This window comes from Narcine bancroftii, chromosome 4, assembly GCF_036971445.1.
Source record: "Narcine bancroftii isolate sNarBan1 chromosome 4, sNarBan1.hap1, whole genome shotgun sequence".
Lineage (NCBI taxonomy): Eukaryota > Metazoa > Chordata > Chondrichthyes > Torpediniformes > Narcinidae > Narcine > Narcine bancroftii.
In genome coordinates this window covers 296,273,188-296,288,024 of record NC_091472.1, presented here as the reverse complement: position 1 = coordinate 296,288,024, position 14,837 = coordinate 296,273,188, and the positions used below count along the sequence as shown (strand labels likewise).

The 14,837-nt window shown below is 44.8% G+C and overlaps 1 protein-coding gene across 1 annotated transcript in view; it reads left to right on the top strand.

Annotated features, from left to right (window-relative positions):
* The first annotated feature begins 12,633 nt into the window (after window positions 1-12,633).
* kcnj3a (potassium inwardly rectifying channel subfamily J member 3a) overlaps window positions 12,634-14,837 on the top strand; it is a 211,922-nt gene continuing 209,718 nt past the window's right edge. Inside the window, exon 1 of the mRNA XM_069935521.1 lies at window positions 12,634-13,741. Within this exon, the coding sequence (XP_069791622.1) occupies window positions 13,073-13,741 (669 nt within the window). The 5' untranslated portion in view covers window positions 12,634-13,072. The remainder of the gene's footprint in view (window positions 13,742-14,837) is intronic.

Below are 14,837 nucleotides of genomic sequence, written 5' to 3'. Positions count from 1 at the left end.
ATGATGAGTTGGTCAACTTTATCCACTTTGTTGTTAACTTTCAAATTCACACAGCCCATCTGTCTCCAACTCAAGATACAAACTTTCCACAGACAATTCCGAGAAACCGACCAACTACCAGATTTACCTTCACTACACCTCTTCGCATCCTGTCTTCCGTAAGAATTCTATTGGTTTCTCTCAATTCCTCCATCTCATCTGCTCCAAGGCTGAGATCTTTCATTCCAGATTATCCAAGATGTCCTTCTTCAAAAGACGTGGCTTCCCCTCTACCACCATCAGCTCGCCCCTTACCTGCATCTCTTCTATTTTCCTGAACATCTGCCATCACTCCCTCCATCCTTTGATGCCACATGGATTGTATTCTCCTTGTCCTCACCTACAACCCCACTAGCCTCCGCATGCAAAATATTATCCTATGCAATTTCTGTCACCTACAATGTGGTTCTACCACCAGACACATCTTCTCCTCTCCACCTTCCGCAGGGACCCGTCTCTCTGTAACTTGTTTGTCTACTCATCCACACCCACCAATCGACCCCATGGTACCTACCCCTATGGCCACAGGAAATGCTTCATATGCACCCGCACCTCTTCCCTCACAACTATTCAAGGCTCCAAACATTCTTTCTGAGTGAAGTGAATCTGCAGGGATCATTTACTGCATCCAGTGCTTCCATTTGGCCTCCTCTACATCAGAAAAACTGGACATCGACTGGAAGATTGTTTTATTGAGCATCTTCACTCAGTCTACTGCAATGGCGAGGACCTTCCAGTGGGCAGCCATTCCAGTTCCATGCCCCACTACACACAGGCATGTCTGTTCATGGCCTCGGGCACTGCCAAACCAGGGCCACCCACAAATTGGAGGAAAAACACCTAATATTCCAAAGGGCACACAGCCAGATGGAATTAACATTGATTTCTCTGGTTTCTGGTAGGGCCCTTCCATATCTCTCTCTCTTTCCCCACCCCCTGGTTCCTTTCCTCCAGCTCACCACCCCCTTGCCTCTCCATTCAGAGTATTATCCCCTCCCCTATCACTTCCCAGTTTTTTTTCTCTTCTGCTCTCCCACCCATATCTACCTCTGACCTTTTTGAGCTGCTCCCCCTACCATTTTTTTCAAGCACCTACCTGCTGCTTGCTCATTCCTTGATGAAGAGCTCAGCCCAGAAATGTTGGTTATGTATCCTTGCTATGTAAATAAGCTATGTTACATGCTCAATTTTTCCAGTGTTTTTAGGTATTAAATACCTTTAGATGGACATGGACTAATTTGAGAGTCAACATAGCTTTGTGCATGGAAGGTTATTTTGAGAGGTTACTAGGGAAGATGATAAAGGAAAGGCCATGGATGTTGTCTACATGTACTTTTGCAAGGCATTTGACAAGTTCCCACATGGGAGATTGGTGAAGGTCCATTCAAGTGGTATCAGATATTAGGATGTAGATTGAACTAGACGTTGGTTTTGTGGGCGAAGCCAGAGAATGGCAAATGATTACCTCTCTGACTGGAGGACAGTGATGAATGATGTGCCTCAGGGGTTGGTATTGGGTCCATTGTTATTTTCCATTTTTATCAAAGTTTTGGACAATATCGTGGTAAAATGAATCACCAAATTTGCAGATGACACTTAGATTAGGGGTGTAGTAGACAGCAAGGAAAGTCCTCAAAGCTTGCAGCAGGAACTGGACTAGCTGGAAAAATAGGCTGAAAAATGGCAGATGGAATTTAATTCGAAGTGAGGTGTTACACTTTGGGAAAACCAACCAGGGTAGGATATATACAGTAAATGGTAGGTCATTTGGACAGTGGGACAGAGGATTCTGGGAATACATAATCGGATAAGCATCATCACAGGCAGATAGGGTTCTAAAGAAAGCTTTTGGCATGTTGGCCTTCATAAATAAAAGTGTTGACTAAAGAAGTTGGAGTGTTATGGTGAAGTTGTACAAGACATTGGAAAGGCCAAATTTGGTGTATTGTGTGCAGTTTTGGTTAGGAAAGATATCAATAAGATCGAAAGAGTGCAGAGAAGATCTACAAGGATATTGCTGGGACTTCAGGAACTGAGCAACAGGGAAAGGTTGACTTTATTCCCTGGAATATAGAAGAATGAGAGGAGATTTGATAGAGGTATTTAAAATGATGAGGGGGGTAGACAGAGTATATGCAAGCAGGCTTTTTCCACTGAGGTTAGTTGAGACAAGAACTAGAGGATATAGGTAAAAGATGAAAGGGAAACGTTTAAAGGGAACCAATAATGGTGAACTACTTCTGGCAGAGAGTGGTGAGAGTGTGGAATGAGGTGCCAGCTGAAGTGGTGAATGCAGGTTCAATTTTGATATTAACATAACATATAACAGTTTACAGCGTGGAAACAGGCCATATTGGCCATTGAAGAAACATTTGGATAGGTGCATGTATGGGAAGGTAATGAAGGTGCAAGTTGATGGGGCTTGAGTATGTCAAAGGGCCTAGTTTTGTGCTGTAGTGTTTTATGAGACTGAATGTCAATCATCCCAGATCCAAGATTTTATGGCAATAGTTCCTCAAGGGACTCCTATGTTCGGTAATGATCGTTTCTAATTTAACATCAGAACTGGGAATGTTACCTAGTGATTTTGCATTCACTTCCATAGAACAATGTAATGACACAACACAGAAAAGGCCCTTTGGCCCTTCTAGTCTATGCTGAACTATTTTTCTGCCTAGTCCCACTGACCTGCAAATGGACCTCCATAACATCCCATCCATGGACCTATCCAATTTTTTCTTAATATACTTAAACTTGCATCTCGTCAGAAAAATAAAGCAAGAGATGATTTCTGTCAGTCAAAAATCACATCACTAAAAGGCCTTCTCTCCATTGGAGGCCTTCTCTACAGGGAGACTGGGATCAGATTGGGAGATCGCTTTGCTGAGCACCTTTGCTTCATCCACACCAGTGGCAGATAGACCTGCTGGTAGCCAACCATTTCAGTTCTGTGTCACACTCTCACACTCACATATCTGTCCATGGCCTTTAGAATGCAGATCAGGGGAAAGGAAACAGAGGAAAAGAGAAATGGGGATAGATGTAGGGGTGGGGCTAATGGAAACCGGAGAAGTCACTGTTAATGCCTTCTGGTTGTAAGGTGCTCAGATGGAATATGAGGTTCTGTTCCTCCAATTTGTGAGAGGTCTCAGTCTGGCAGCGCATGAAGCAGATTTGACAGCAAGGGAATAGGGCATGGAATTGAAATGGGTTCTATTGGGAGATCCATGCTACTGCGGCAGACCGATCCATGGTGCTCAACAAAGTGAATTCCCAGTCTGCATTCAGTCTCTCTGACGTAGAGCAGACCACAATGGGAGCACCGCATGCAGTAGATGACCCTTGCAGGTTCACAGTGAAGTGAATGGTGGTGAGGGAGGAGTTGTGGGCACGTGCAACACTTCCTGCAGTCACAAGGGTAGGTGCCAAGAGGGTGATTGGTGGGAAAGGAGCAGTGGATGAGGGATTCGCAGTGGGAGCAAGCCCACCAGAAGGCAGAGAGGGGACAAGAACAAAAGGCATGTCTGGGGTGGGATCGTGTAGGAGGTGGTGGAAGTGACAGATGATGAGATGTTGGTTGCAGAGGCTGATGGGATCATAGATGAGGACAAGTGGAATCCTGTCCACTTGGCACATGGGGGCAAGGGAAATGGAGGAAATATGCAGATTAGGGCTGAGTTGATGGTGGTAGAGGGGAAGCCATGTTTTTGCAGAAGAAGGACATCTCAGATGTGGTGCAGAGGGAGAAATTGAGAGATAGGAATGGAATCCCTAGAGGGCATTGGGTATGAAGAAGTGTAATCACGTAGCCATGGGAGTTGGTGGTTTTGTAGATGTCTATCAAGAGCTCGTCTTCTGAGATGGACACAGAGAGATTGAGAAAGAGGAGAGTGTAGCTTAAGATGAACCAAGTGAATTTGTAGTCAGGGTGGAAGTTGGCATTAAAGTGGATGAACACAACTAGCTAATCATGGATGCAAAGTAGTTGAGGAAGAGTTGAGGAGTTTGCATATGTCGGCTTGTAGCATGGATTACTCCACATAGCCAATAAAAAGGTAGGCATAGCTGGGGCCCATGCAAGTACCCATGGCTACCCGTTTGACTTGGACTAGATGAATTCCAACAACACTACAAAAGCCTAGCAATATCCAATACAAAGCCAACCTCTGACATGCATAATTTCAATGATTTTTTTTTCATTTCCACCACTTTTGCACCTTGGTCAAAGATCTACCATGTAGAAAATGAATTTCAGTTACTCCCTGGGACATTTTGACAGCAATGCAAATTGCAATGACATCTAACACCAAGAAAATGTACAATAGGCACAAAGGTACACGACCTACCTATTTCTTTCAAACTTGCCCACCAACCCAATAAAGGGTCAAAATGTTATCGCTGTTTCTTTCCACGGATGATGGATGACCTGTTTCCAGCATTTTCTAAGATGCACAGCATCCTGACTTGGAAATAAATCATTATAGCTCAATTCCCACTAGGTCTAAATTCTAGAAATCCTTAACCACTGCCTGAAGACTGCAGTGGTTATCTTCTCCATAATATTCAGGAATGGAGACTAATGTTTTTAATAATACATCATGATAGAAAGCTCTTACTGCCCTTGCAGCCCAATTAGAAAGAAATGCAATTCTTAATTTTAAAATAAATCTAAAATTAGCCAGTATGCCATTCAAGAACAAATGCGAGCTAGCAATAAAGGTAGTCCTTGCCTACAACTCAGTTTAAAGTTTATATTTATTCTCAGAGAACAGAAAGAAAAAGTTTGAAAACCACTGTTTTAATCATACCTAATTGACTTGTTATGTGCATGGTTTCATAACTCCAAAGGATATGGGGCAATGACAATTTTTATCAGTGATTCTTAACCTTCTCCTCCCACTCACATACCACCTTAAACAATCCTTTACTAATCACAGAGCACCGCTGGCATAGGGATTACTTAAAGTGGTATGTGAGTGGAAAGAAAAAGGTTGAGAACCATTGAGTTCTACACAAAACCCTGGAACAACTGGCCAGCAAAGATGCATACAACAGGATGCTCTTTATTGACTACAGTTCAGCACTTAACACCATCATCCCCTCAAAATTAATCAGCAAACTCCAAGACCTGGAGTTAACACCCCACTGTGTAATTGAATCATGGATTTTCTCACCTCCAGACCACAATCAGTGAAGATTGGTAAGAACTTCTCCTCCACATTCTCCATCAGTATCAGAGCACTATAAGGCTGTGTTTTTAGCCCCCTGCTCTAATTACTTTACACCTACAACTGTGTGGATTGGTACAATAGCACCATTTACAAATTTGCTGACAATACCACAGTAGTGGGTTGTATAAAGAAAAGTGATGTGTCAGCATATAGAGGGGAGATTGAAAACTTGGCTGGATGGTGCACCAACAACCTTGCATTCAATGTCACCAAAACTAAGGAGCTGATTGTTGACTTCAGGAAAGGAAAGCCAGAGGTTTACAATCCAGTGATCAGAGGTGAAGAGGGTGAATACAGAGGTGTGCTGTGTTGGAATCTAGGGGTTAAAACATTATGAAAGAAATGATTAATTAATAAGTTTATATGTACTGCATGGGTCAGGGGAAAAGAGGAATGTGATTAAGTGGCAATCACAGCATGGAGCAAAGTTGGCTGAGCAAAATGGTCTGCTCCCAAATACAGGGAGAGGAAATGCATAAAACGATTTAGGAGGAATGCTCAAACTAAAGGAGGTGGTGAGTAGCACAGGAGACACAGGCCAGACCAGAACAAAGAATGGCCTGCAAGAAACAAAGGGAATGGAAAACCAGTCTAGGAGGAAGATTAAGGCATGAGGAGGTGTTAAAGAGAACAGCAGAAATTGGCCAGACAGGAACAGAATGGTGATTAGAAATATCTGGGGATGAATTAATTTCTGATCAACACAACAGGATAGTCTGGCCTGGAGGATTAAGATGGGAGTGCTACACCCCAGATATCTGCAAAACAGGAGATGACTTGTGATAACCCTTATGCAAAAAGATCTAGCAAAGGAAGCCAACTTTTGTTCTGTATGATAAGGTTGATCTATATAAACTGAGCCAACTGGACAATAGGGGTCAGTCTTGGGGAGTAGCTCACTGTGTAGGTGACCTATGAACTAACGATTGACCCAGAGCTCTGTTAAGTTTTATTCTTGTGCTGTGTAATAAACTGACTGTTGAACCGAATACCTTCTCCTAGCACTTCATTCAAAGAACACGCTGGACTCAGACCACACATAGACTAAATTAAGAGTAAAGTAAAGCCAGAGTCCGACAGCTGACCAGGTGCATCACCGTCTAGTATGGGAACGCCAATACCTCTGAGCATAAAGTCCTCCAAAAGATAGTGGGCACAGCCCAGGACATCACAGGCAAAACCCTCCCCACTACTGAGTACATCTACAGGGAATACTGCTATCGTAGAGCAGCAGCAATCATTAAAGACCCTCATCACCCAGAACATGCTCTGTTTTTGCTGCTGCCATCAGGAAAGCGATAAAAGGTGCCACAAGTCTCGCACCACCAGGTTCAGGAACAGCTGCTACCCCTCCTCCATTAGACTCCTCAATGACAATCTCAATCAGACTCACTTAGGGACTGTTATGTGCATTTTATTGATTTTCTTTTTATTCTCTCTGTATTGCCCAGTTTATTTTAATTTACTATCTGTTTACAGTTCTTTGTTTACATTTTTATGCTGTGTACAGTTTATTTGCACTTTCAATTAGTGGTAATTCTGCCATGCTTGCAGGATAAAGGAATCTCAGGGTTGTATGTCTGTACTCTGACAATAAATCCAAAATGCCTTCTTCACCATGCTATATTTGTATCACCACTTTCAGGGAACTATGTACTTGCACCAAAAGGTCTCCTTATTTTTCAACTTTCTGAGGCCTACGAGTCCTGCTCTAATTTAACTCCACAAAATGCATTACTTTGCACTTGTTTGGGTCAAGTTCCTTGTCAACTTCCCCTCTTAAATGCAATCCCATTTTATCTTTGATACTCTTTATTATTGTCAACTATATCAACAATTTTGGTGTCATGCGCAGATCCCTGCAGTACATTACTGGTCACAAGCCTCCATTCTGAAAAACCCTTGACTACCAATGACGGGCTCCTACCACCGAGCCAATTTTGTATCACTTGGCTCAATATCTCTCATCTAACCTTCCAGATGTCTACAATATAGGTCCTAGTCAAATAACACAGTCTTCTAGTATCTGTGTAAAAATTATTACCATCTCAGAAAGGGCCTTGGCAATTTCTTCCCCCAATTTACTGTAATTTGAATCCTTGGGGATTTATTCACCCTTACGTGCTTTACGACAACTAGCACCTTGTTTCAATACATCACTCACCTTACTCGAATTTCCTAGCTGTGCCTTATTTTTCACCATTTTGGTGAAAAATATCCCTCATTAATTAGGGCTCACTAATCCTACCAGTTTGCCCTTCACTTTTAATATCCCACTTTTAAAAGCCTCTCAGTTATCAGACATCCTTTTACTACAAACAGCCTCTCCCAATCAACCTTTGATGTGAGAGAAAGGGCTGATTTACTGGACACTTATCAATCACATTGGGAATGCGGAAGCTGTTTTGTTGGGAGAGTCTTCACAAGAATTAAGTAAATTGAAAAACTAGATAAGGCTTTAAAAGAAATACTGCTTGGGGAAGGGTAGAAAGTTCCTTTAAGGCTTGAATATAATAGACACATAATTAAAAAAGGGTAGTGAAGTGAAAAGAGGAGAGTTTTAGTTTGATTTAGACATAACGTTCAACACAGACACCTGGGCAAAAGGGCCCTGTTCCTCTGCTGTTTGCTGTTCTCTGTTCTATGGGGAAATTAAGAAAGTTAGAAAGACAAGGTAATAGAACAAAGAGTGAAGTGGTTAATGATAATAATGTTTCAGTAAGAAACATGGGAGTACAACTCCAACTGAGCTCAGAGCAGTTGAAAAAAGATTTAAAAAAATCTGATTGTAGGCAGAAAATGTAACCAGATAGACAATGTCAGGTGCCAGTTGAAAAGATAGGTTGAATGCAATAGCAATTTCATGGACAATTGTAAAGTGATCAAAATAGGGAATTAAATGTTCTAGAATGCGAGGTAATCAGCATCTGGGGAAAAAAGGAGTGAGGGGAGGGTGAGGGAGATGCAGAGCAAATGGGGTTGGGCTTCAGATGTCCCTTATTTGATTAACCAGCACCTGTCAAGTGTGGTGGAGCAGAGTTTTAACTGTATATTCAGAACATACAACTTTGATAGAGATTAAACAAAGGCTTGAGGTTTAGCAAAGGAAAATAGTGCTGAGGTAGAATATCCTCTTACAGACGACAAACTAGCCACAAGTGAAGAAATGACCTGCAGCCTCTGCAATATTTGAAGCTCCTCCAGTCCCAATGTCCCCATTCCTCTTTGATCCACATCACCAATGAACTTCCCATTTATCTAAGCAGGTTATCTTATGCATTTCTTCACACCATCACTATGGAATATGCATTCATCCATATAGATCCTACACTTTGAAATTCCTCACTCTCTGGAACACTCTCTCTGCCTTTGAGGCTTCCCTTAAAACCCACCTACATAATAAAGACTTGGTCACTATCTGATCTTCATTTTGGCTCAGTTTTAATTTTGTCTCTTTACATTAAAAAAAAACCCAAGGTATTAATACTGTGATATGCTCAGTTTCTCCTGCATTTTTGTGTATTGCATTAGACCCCAACTTCTCCAAATTTTCTTGTTTAACTCAATTAAAAAAATCATTGTTAATAATTGGATCCTGAACTGTTTTCCATTGGATTTTAGTGTGTGAAATGGCACTTATCCATGTTAAACATGTAAGTAAAAAAAAAACACAAGAGAAGCCAATACAGTCAAATTACTGATGAGATAAATTTAATTGAAACATCTACACAATTTCACAGGGAAAAGAAGCACAAGAATAGATCACTCTTAATTACACCATCCCATTGTACGTCACAGAAAGGTGTAATTAATTACAAAACTAGAATCCCATGCCAGTTAGCAAACTGACAAAAATTTAACGACGATTACTTTTAAAGAACCCCAGGTAATATTTGGAATGAAGATGACTCTCAATTGAGTGGAAAAGCAAATTGTGCAGATGATACAGAGAGTCTGCAGAGAGATATCGATAGGTCAAGTGAGTGGGCAACGGTCTGGCAGATGGAGTACAATGTTGACAAATATGAGGTTATCCACTTTAGAAGGAAGAATGGAAGATCTGAATATTATTTAAATAGCAAATGATTGCAGTATGCTGTTGTGCAGAAGGTCTTGGGAGAGCTTGTGCATGAATTGTAAAAAGCTGGTTTGCAGGTGCAGCAGGCTATCAAGAAGGCAAATGTTGGCCTTCATCGTGAGAGGGATTGAATTTAGGAGCAGAGGTTGTGCTGCAACTGTACAAGATATTGGTGAGACAACCAGGAGCGTATCTACGCAAAATAGCACCTAAGGCAGGGGTGGCCAAAGCATCAAAATAAATGGCGACAAGGAAGTTTTGCAAAAGCTGACTGGTGGTGGGTGGGGAGTTGGTAGCAGTGCTAACTGGGGGTGTGCAGAGTGGTGGCAGCGATGTTGACTAGGGGTGGCAGTGCTGACTGGAGAGGGGTGGCAGCGACGCTGACTGGGAGGGTGGTGCTGGTTGTTGGCGGGGGGGATGGTAGGCCTGAATGGAGAGGTGGGGAGGGGCAGCAGTGCTGACTGGGGGGTGGGCAGCAGCAGTGCTGGCAGGGGTTAGGGTGGCAGTGGTGCTGACTAGGGGCAGGTGGGGTGGCAGCAGCACTGCTGACTAGGAGTGGTTGGTGCTGATGGGGTGGCACTAGCAGTGGTGCCCCCCCCACCCTCAAGTAGTACCCAGGACACATGTCCTGCCTGCCATGCCCTAGATATGCCCCTGGAGACTGCATCTGGAGTGCTGCATGCAGTTCAGGACTCTTTAGTTGAGGAAGGATGTACTGACTTTGGGGGTGGTGCAGAGGAAGTTCACCAGGTTGATTCCAGGGATGAAGGGGTGTGCCAACGAGGAGAGTCATCTTGGACTCCATCATTGGAATTTAGAAGAATGAGAGGGGACCTTATAGAAATATATACAATTATGAAAGGCATACAACAAGATTGAGGTAGGCAAGTTGTTTCCATTGGTAGGGGAGACCAAAACTAACACCAAGATTCAGGGTGGTAAATTTAGGACAGAGATGAGGAGACATTGCTTTTCCCAGAGGGTTGTGAATCTCTGGAATGTGCTGCTCTATTGAAGCAGTGGAGGCGACCTCAGTCAAGGTTGGATAGATTTCTACATCGTAGGGGAATTGATGGATATGGGGAGAAGGCAGGAAGGTGGAGCTGAGCCTATTATCAGATCAGCCATGATCTCATTTTAATGGCAGGGCAGGCTTGATAGACCAGGTGGCCTACCCCATTTCCTATTTCTTATGCCCTGAGTCAGACATCTTGTCCTACAAATTAGGCTCAGTTAATTGTGATGGCAGTTGTACGCATATAAAAGTGTTTTTTTCCCCCCAATTGAGAATATGTTGATTCAGAATTTGTTGCAAAGGGGAAGATTTACATTTGCACCCAACCACTATTGTTACATAGCAAAATCAAAGAAAATTTGCCTGAAGATAGATAACAAATCAAAAGATTTGACAGAATATAAAAAAGAGAAAATACTGATAAAAGGATTAAAGAGAAATTGGAATGAAAATACAATTTAATTCTAGCCAGAAGTGTGAAAGTAGCCAGCATAAGGTTCTACAAATATTTTAAATGGAAAATAATTAAAATGACCATTGCTTCAATTGAAAGAAAGTGAGTCTGGGGAATTAGTAGTGGAAAATACAGTGATGGCAAGCAAAGTGATATATTTTTTTTTAAATTAGACTTTTACTTTTGAAAACAAGTAACATCCCCCAAAATCGACACTGAAATGAAGAGAGGAACTAAAAAAAATTGCAATTATCAGGAAGTAGCATTGAGCAAATTGATACAAAATCTCAGGGTCATCATCTTGGAGTCTTAATTAGTTGGTTTTTTTTAAAAAAAAAACTTAATCTGGTCATTCAGGAGGCACCTTGCAGACTGCTGCAGGATTTTTAAACATACAAGGTGTTCGCTGCATGACCGATTTTAACTTACAGGCTCGAGTTCCTTCTACTGAAACCGCTGTGGTTAATCAGTTAAGACCAGCACCTCCACCACTGAGATCCACATTTTGGGCGGTTTAAAAAGTACGTAAACATTACCTTTGTAATCGGTCAATGCTAACTTTTTAAGTCGGTCTTCACATTTATCGTCATACGGGTGGAGTTAAAAATGCTGGCAGGTCAACAAAATAAGACGTTCATAACAAACCACGTAACTGCAAATGTGAGCAATATTAACCATGATTTGGGAAAGTTGGAGCACCCGGGGGCGAGAAACGACGAGGTTGATTTTACGCCGCGGGAAGAGTTTGTTTCCTTTGCCTTGTGCAAACTCCAACAGGACGAAGAAGGGAACTCACCTCCCTGCTGCTATGCGAACGAAACTCGTTCCCAGCTTCCCGCACTCGAGGTTTCCCCTGGACTGTGGGCGAGGTGACATCTTAGGGCCCCGTTAAAGAGACCCCCCCCCCCCTCCTCCCCTCCCCGCACAGAACCCCCCCCCCTCTCCCCTCCCCGCACAGAACCCCCCCCCCCCTCTCCCCTCCCCGCACAGAACCCCAAATAATTGGCACAAAGGCCCAGAGGACGCGCGCTATCCCGGCGCATTCCCTCACTTCACCATTCCCCCGGCCCGGAGCCCCCAGCGGGCGGTGCGGCAGGGAGGGGGCGCCCGGCCCGGAGCCTCCGCGGAGGTAGGTGGTGGGGGGTGGTGGAGGAGAAGAGAAGAGAAGGGAGTGGAGAGAGGGGAGAAGGGGGAATAGGGGGGGAAGGGGGAATAGGGGGGGAAGGGGGAATAGGGGGAGGGGGAATAGGGGGGGGAGGGGGAATAGGGGGGGGAGGGGGAATAGGGGGGGGGAGGGGGAATAGGGGGGGGAGGGGGAATAGGGGGGGGAGGGGGAATAGGGGGGGGGAGGGGGAATAGGGGGGGGGGAGGGGGAATAGGGGGGGGGAGGGGGAATAGGGGGGGGGGAGGGGGAATAGGGGGGGGAGGGGGAATAGGGGGGGGAGGGGGAATAGGGGGGGGGAGGGGGAATAGGGGGGGGAGGGGGAATAGGGGGGGGGGAGGGGAGGAGGGGAAGTGGGGGAAGAAAGGGGAAGGGTGAAAGGGGAGGGGAAGCCGGAGCCCCCGCCTGGACGGCGTGAAGTGGGTGGCCGGCTCAGAGCCGCGTCGGGCGACTCTCTGTCTCTCTCACACATTAGCCGCAAGCAGGCACCTGAAACGCGTTAACGGGCGGGGAGAAGAGGGAGGTGCAACTGCGCTGTCTCCTGCTGCGGCGAGAAACACAATTAAAAAATAATCTGGAACGGAACAAGAGCAACATCGGAGGGAGGGAGGAGAAAAGCAGAACAAAAATAGAGCGCGGACCCTGCAGCCCCGATGCGAATGCATGCGTTCAGTCGTTTTAGTGTAAGACACTTGAAATCTGGGCTGAAGCCGGGGATGGGGGAGTGAAAAGTAAGATGGTATCGAAGTGAAAATGTTGGATTTGGGCGAAGTTTTCGGGGCATTGCAAACTGTATCTGTGTAACCCTTCCTCTCGAAGGGGCTGGGACGCAGAAAGCCCAGGAGGACCAGTCGGCTCGATCTTGTCAGGTGGCCCGTGGACTCGTTTGGCTGCAGATCAAGAGCTGGAAGCAATGTTCGTTCTCGCGTTCGCCCACCAGCAAGGAATGGGGGTGCCTTTGTGCGGCTGGAAAGGCTAATCATCTGCTCTCTCCCGTCTCTTGGGCAGGGAGCCGAGGCATTGAAGGACCGCGCCGGGACAGAGAGAGCAAGTTAAGGTTGTCAGCCTATTGATCTGGCCAGTTACCCATATTATGTCCGCACTTCGCAGAAAATTTGGTGACGATTACCAGGTAGTGACCACCTTGTCCAGCAGTTCTGGGTTCAACCAGCCACCCAAGAAGAAGAGGCAGAGGTTTGTGGACAAGAACGGACGTTGCAACGTGCAACATGGGAACCTCAGCGGGGAGACCAGCCGGTATCTGTCGGATTTATTTACCACATTGGTGGATTTGAAATGGCGCTGGAATTTGTTTATTTTTATTCTCACATACACTGTGGCTTGGCTCTTTATGGCATCAATGTGGTGGCTCATCGCCTATATCCGTGGCGATCTCAATAAAGCTCACGATGACAACTACACCCCGTGTGTGGCGAACGTCTACAACTTTCCTTCTGCCTTCTTATTCTTCATCGAGACGGAGGCCACCATCGGCTATGGATACAGGTACATCACGGACAAGTGTCCAGAAGGGATCATTCTCTTCCTTCTGCAGTCCATCCTGGGCTCCATCGTGGATGCATTCTTAATCGGCTGCATGTTTATCAAAATGTCTCAGCCCAAGAAGCGAGCAGAAACACTGATGTTCAGTGAACATGCGGTCATTTCCATGAGAGATGGCAAATTGACTCTGATGTTCAGAGTAGGAAACCTCCGCAATAGCCACATGGTGTCCGCACAGATCCGCTGCAAACTGCTCAAAGTAAGTGAGACTGCAGCGCAGCGTTTCTGCCCCTCGAGTCGCGTTTCTGTAAGAATGGCATTTGACTCTATTTATTGCGTGTGACTGTTCAGGGCAACGAATTCACGAGGAAGTAGGAAGAATAATTGCATTTAAAAAAAACCCAGGCTCATTTGAACATTGAACACAGATCGTTTTAATCTGGGTGAGATTTTGGCACACCACTTCAAATGCAGTGATTGGGAGATGACGTGGGGAGGGGGGGGGGGGGGTTGGAGCGTGGAGGAGCGGGACTGGGGCTCACATTTAGTATATATCGGGTCCTTCTTTGACAAAACGTTTCCCTTTTCATTGTTGCCCCATTGGACTATAGCTTTCCTTCTTCAAAACACTGATCCCGTCCCTCATGGTCTAATCAATCAAAAACACCACCTTTGCCTGCAAAACATTCAGTTACAATCCTATCCCACCTCACCCCACCCTACTCATTGAAGCCGAGGATGACCGGACGATTTGGGTGGGGTGGAAGTCCATGGCCCCTGTGCTGCGCACGTCCATCAAATTCCGCTGACCACACTGCCTTGGGGTGGGAAATGAATAGGGATATTAAGGTCACGCAATTATCCACAATCACGGATAACAGACAAGATTCTATTTGTGGAACGGCGATTTGAAATACCACTGGGACCACCGACGGCATCGGAAAATGACATGCAACATTCTTTTTGCATTGAGGTGATCTCGGAGCTCGTACCGTCATGGTTATTTGGAATCCAACTTGTTGGGTCTTGAGGGGGAGGGGGGGAGTACGATTCCTTCAATCCATCAAAGAAGTCAGGCCCCAATCTCTCAATCTGGGATGGGTTTAATCTTGGCCGCTTGATTTCACACATTTTAAACGGTGGGAGTACATTTTATTTAATTCGTGGGGAGGCGTCGCCCTAAAGTCGATGTTAATGGCCAAAATTTGGACGTTTGTCATCTCATAAAGTGCAGTTTAGGAAACTTGCAGGGTTTAAAAAACCGAAGCCATGCTGGAGAGTGTGACCAACGAGCAGATTATTTCCTGAGATGTATATTTTAACAGGTTGGCTTTATAATTGAATTATGAACTTTA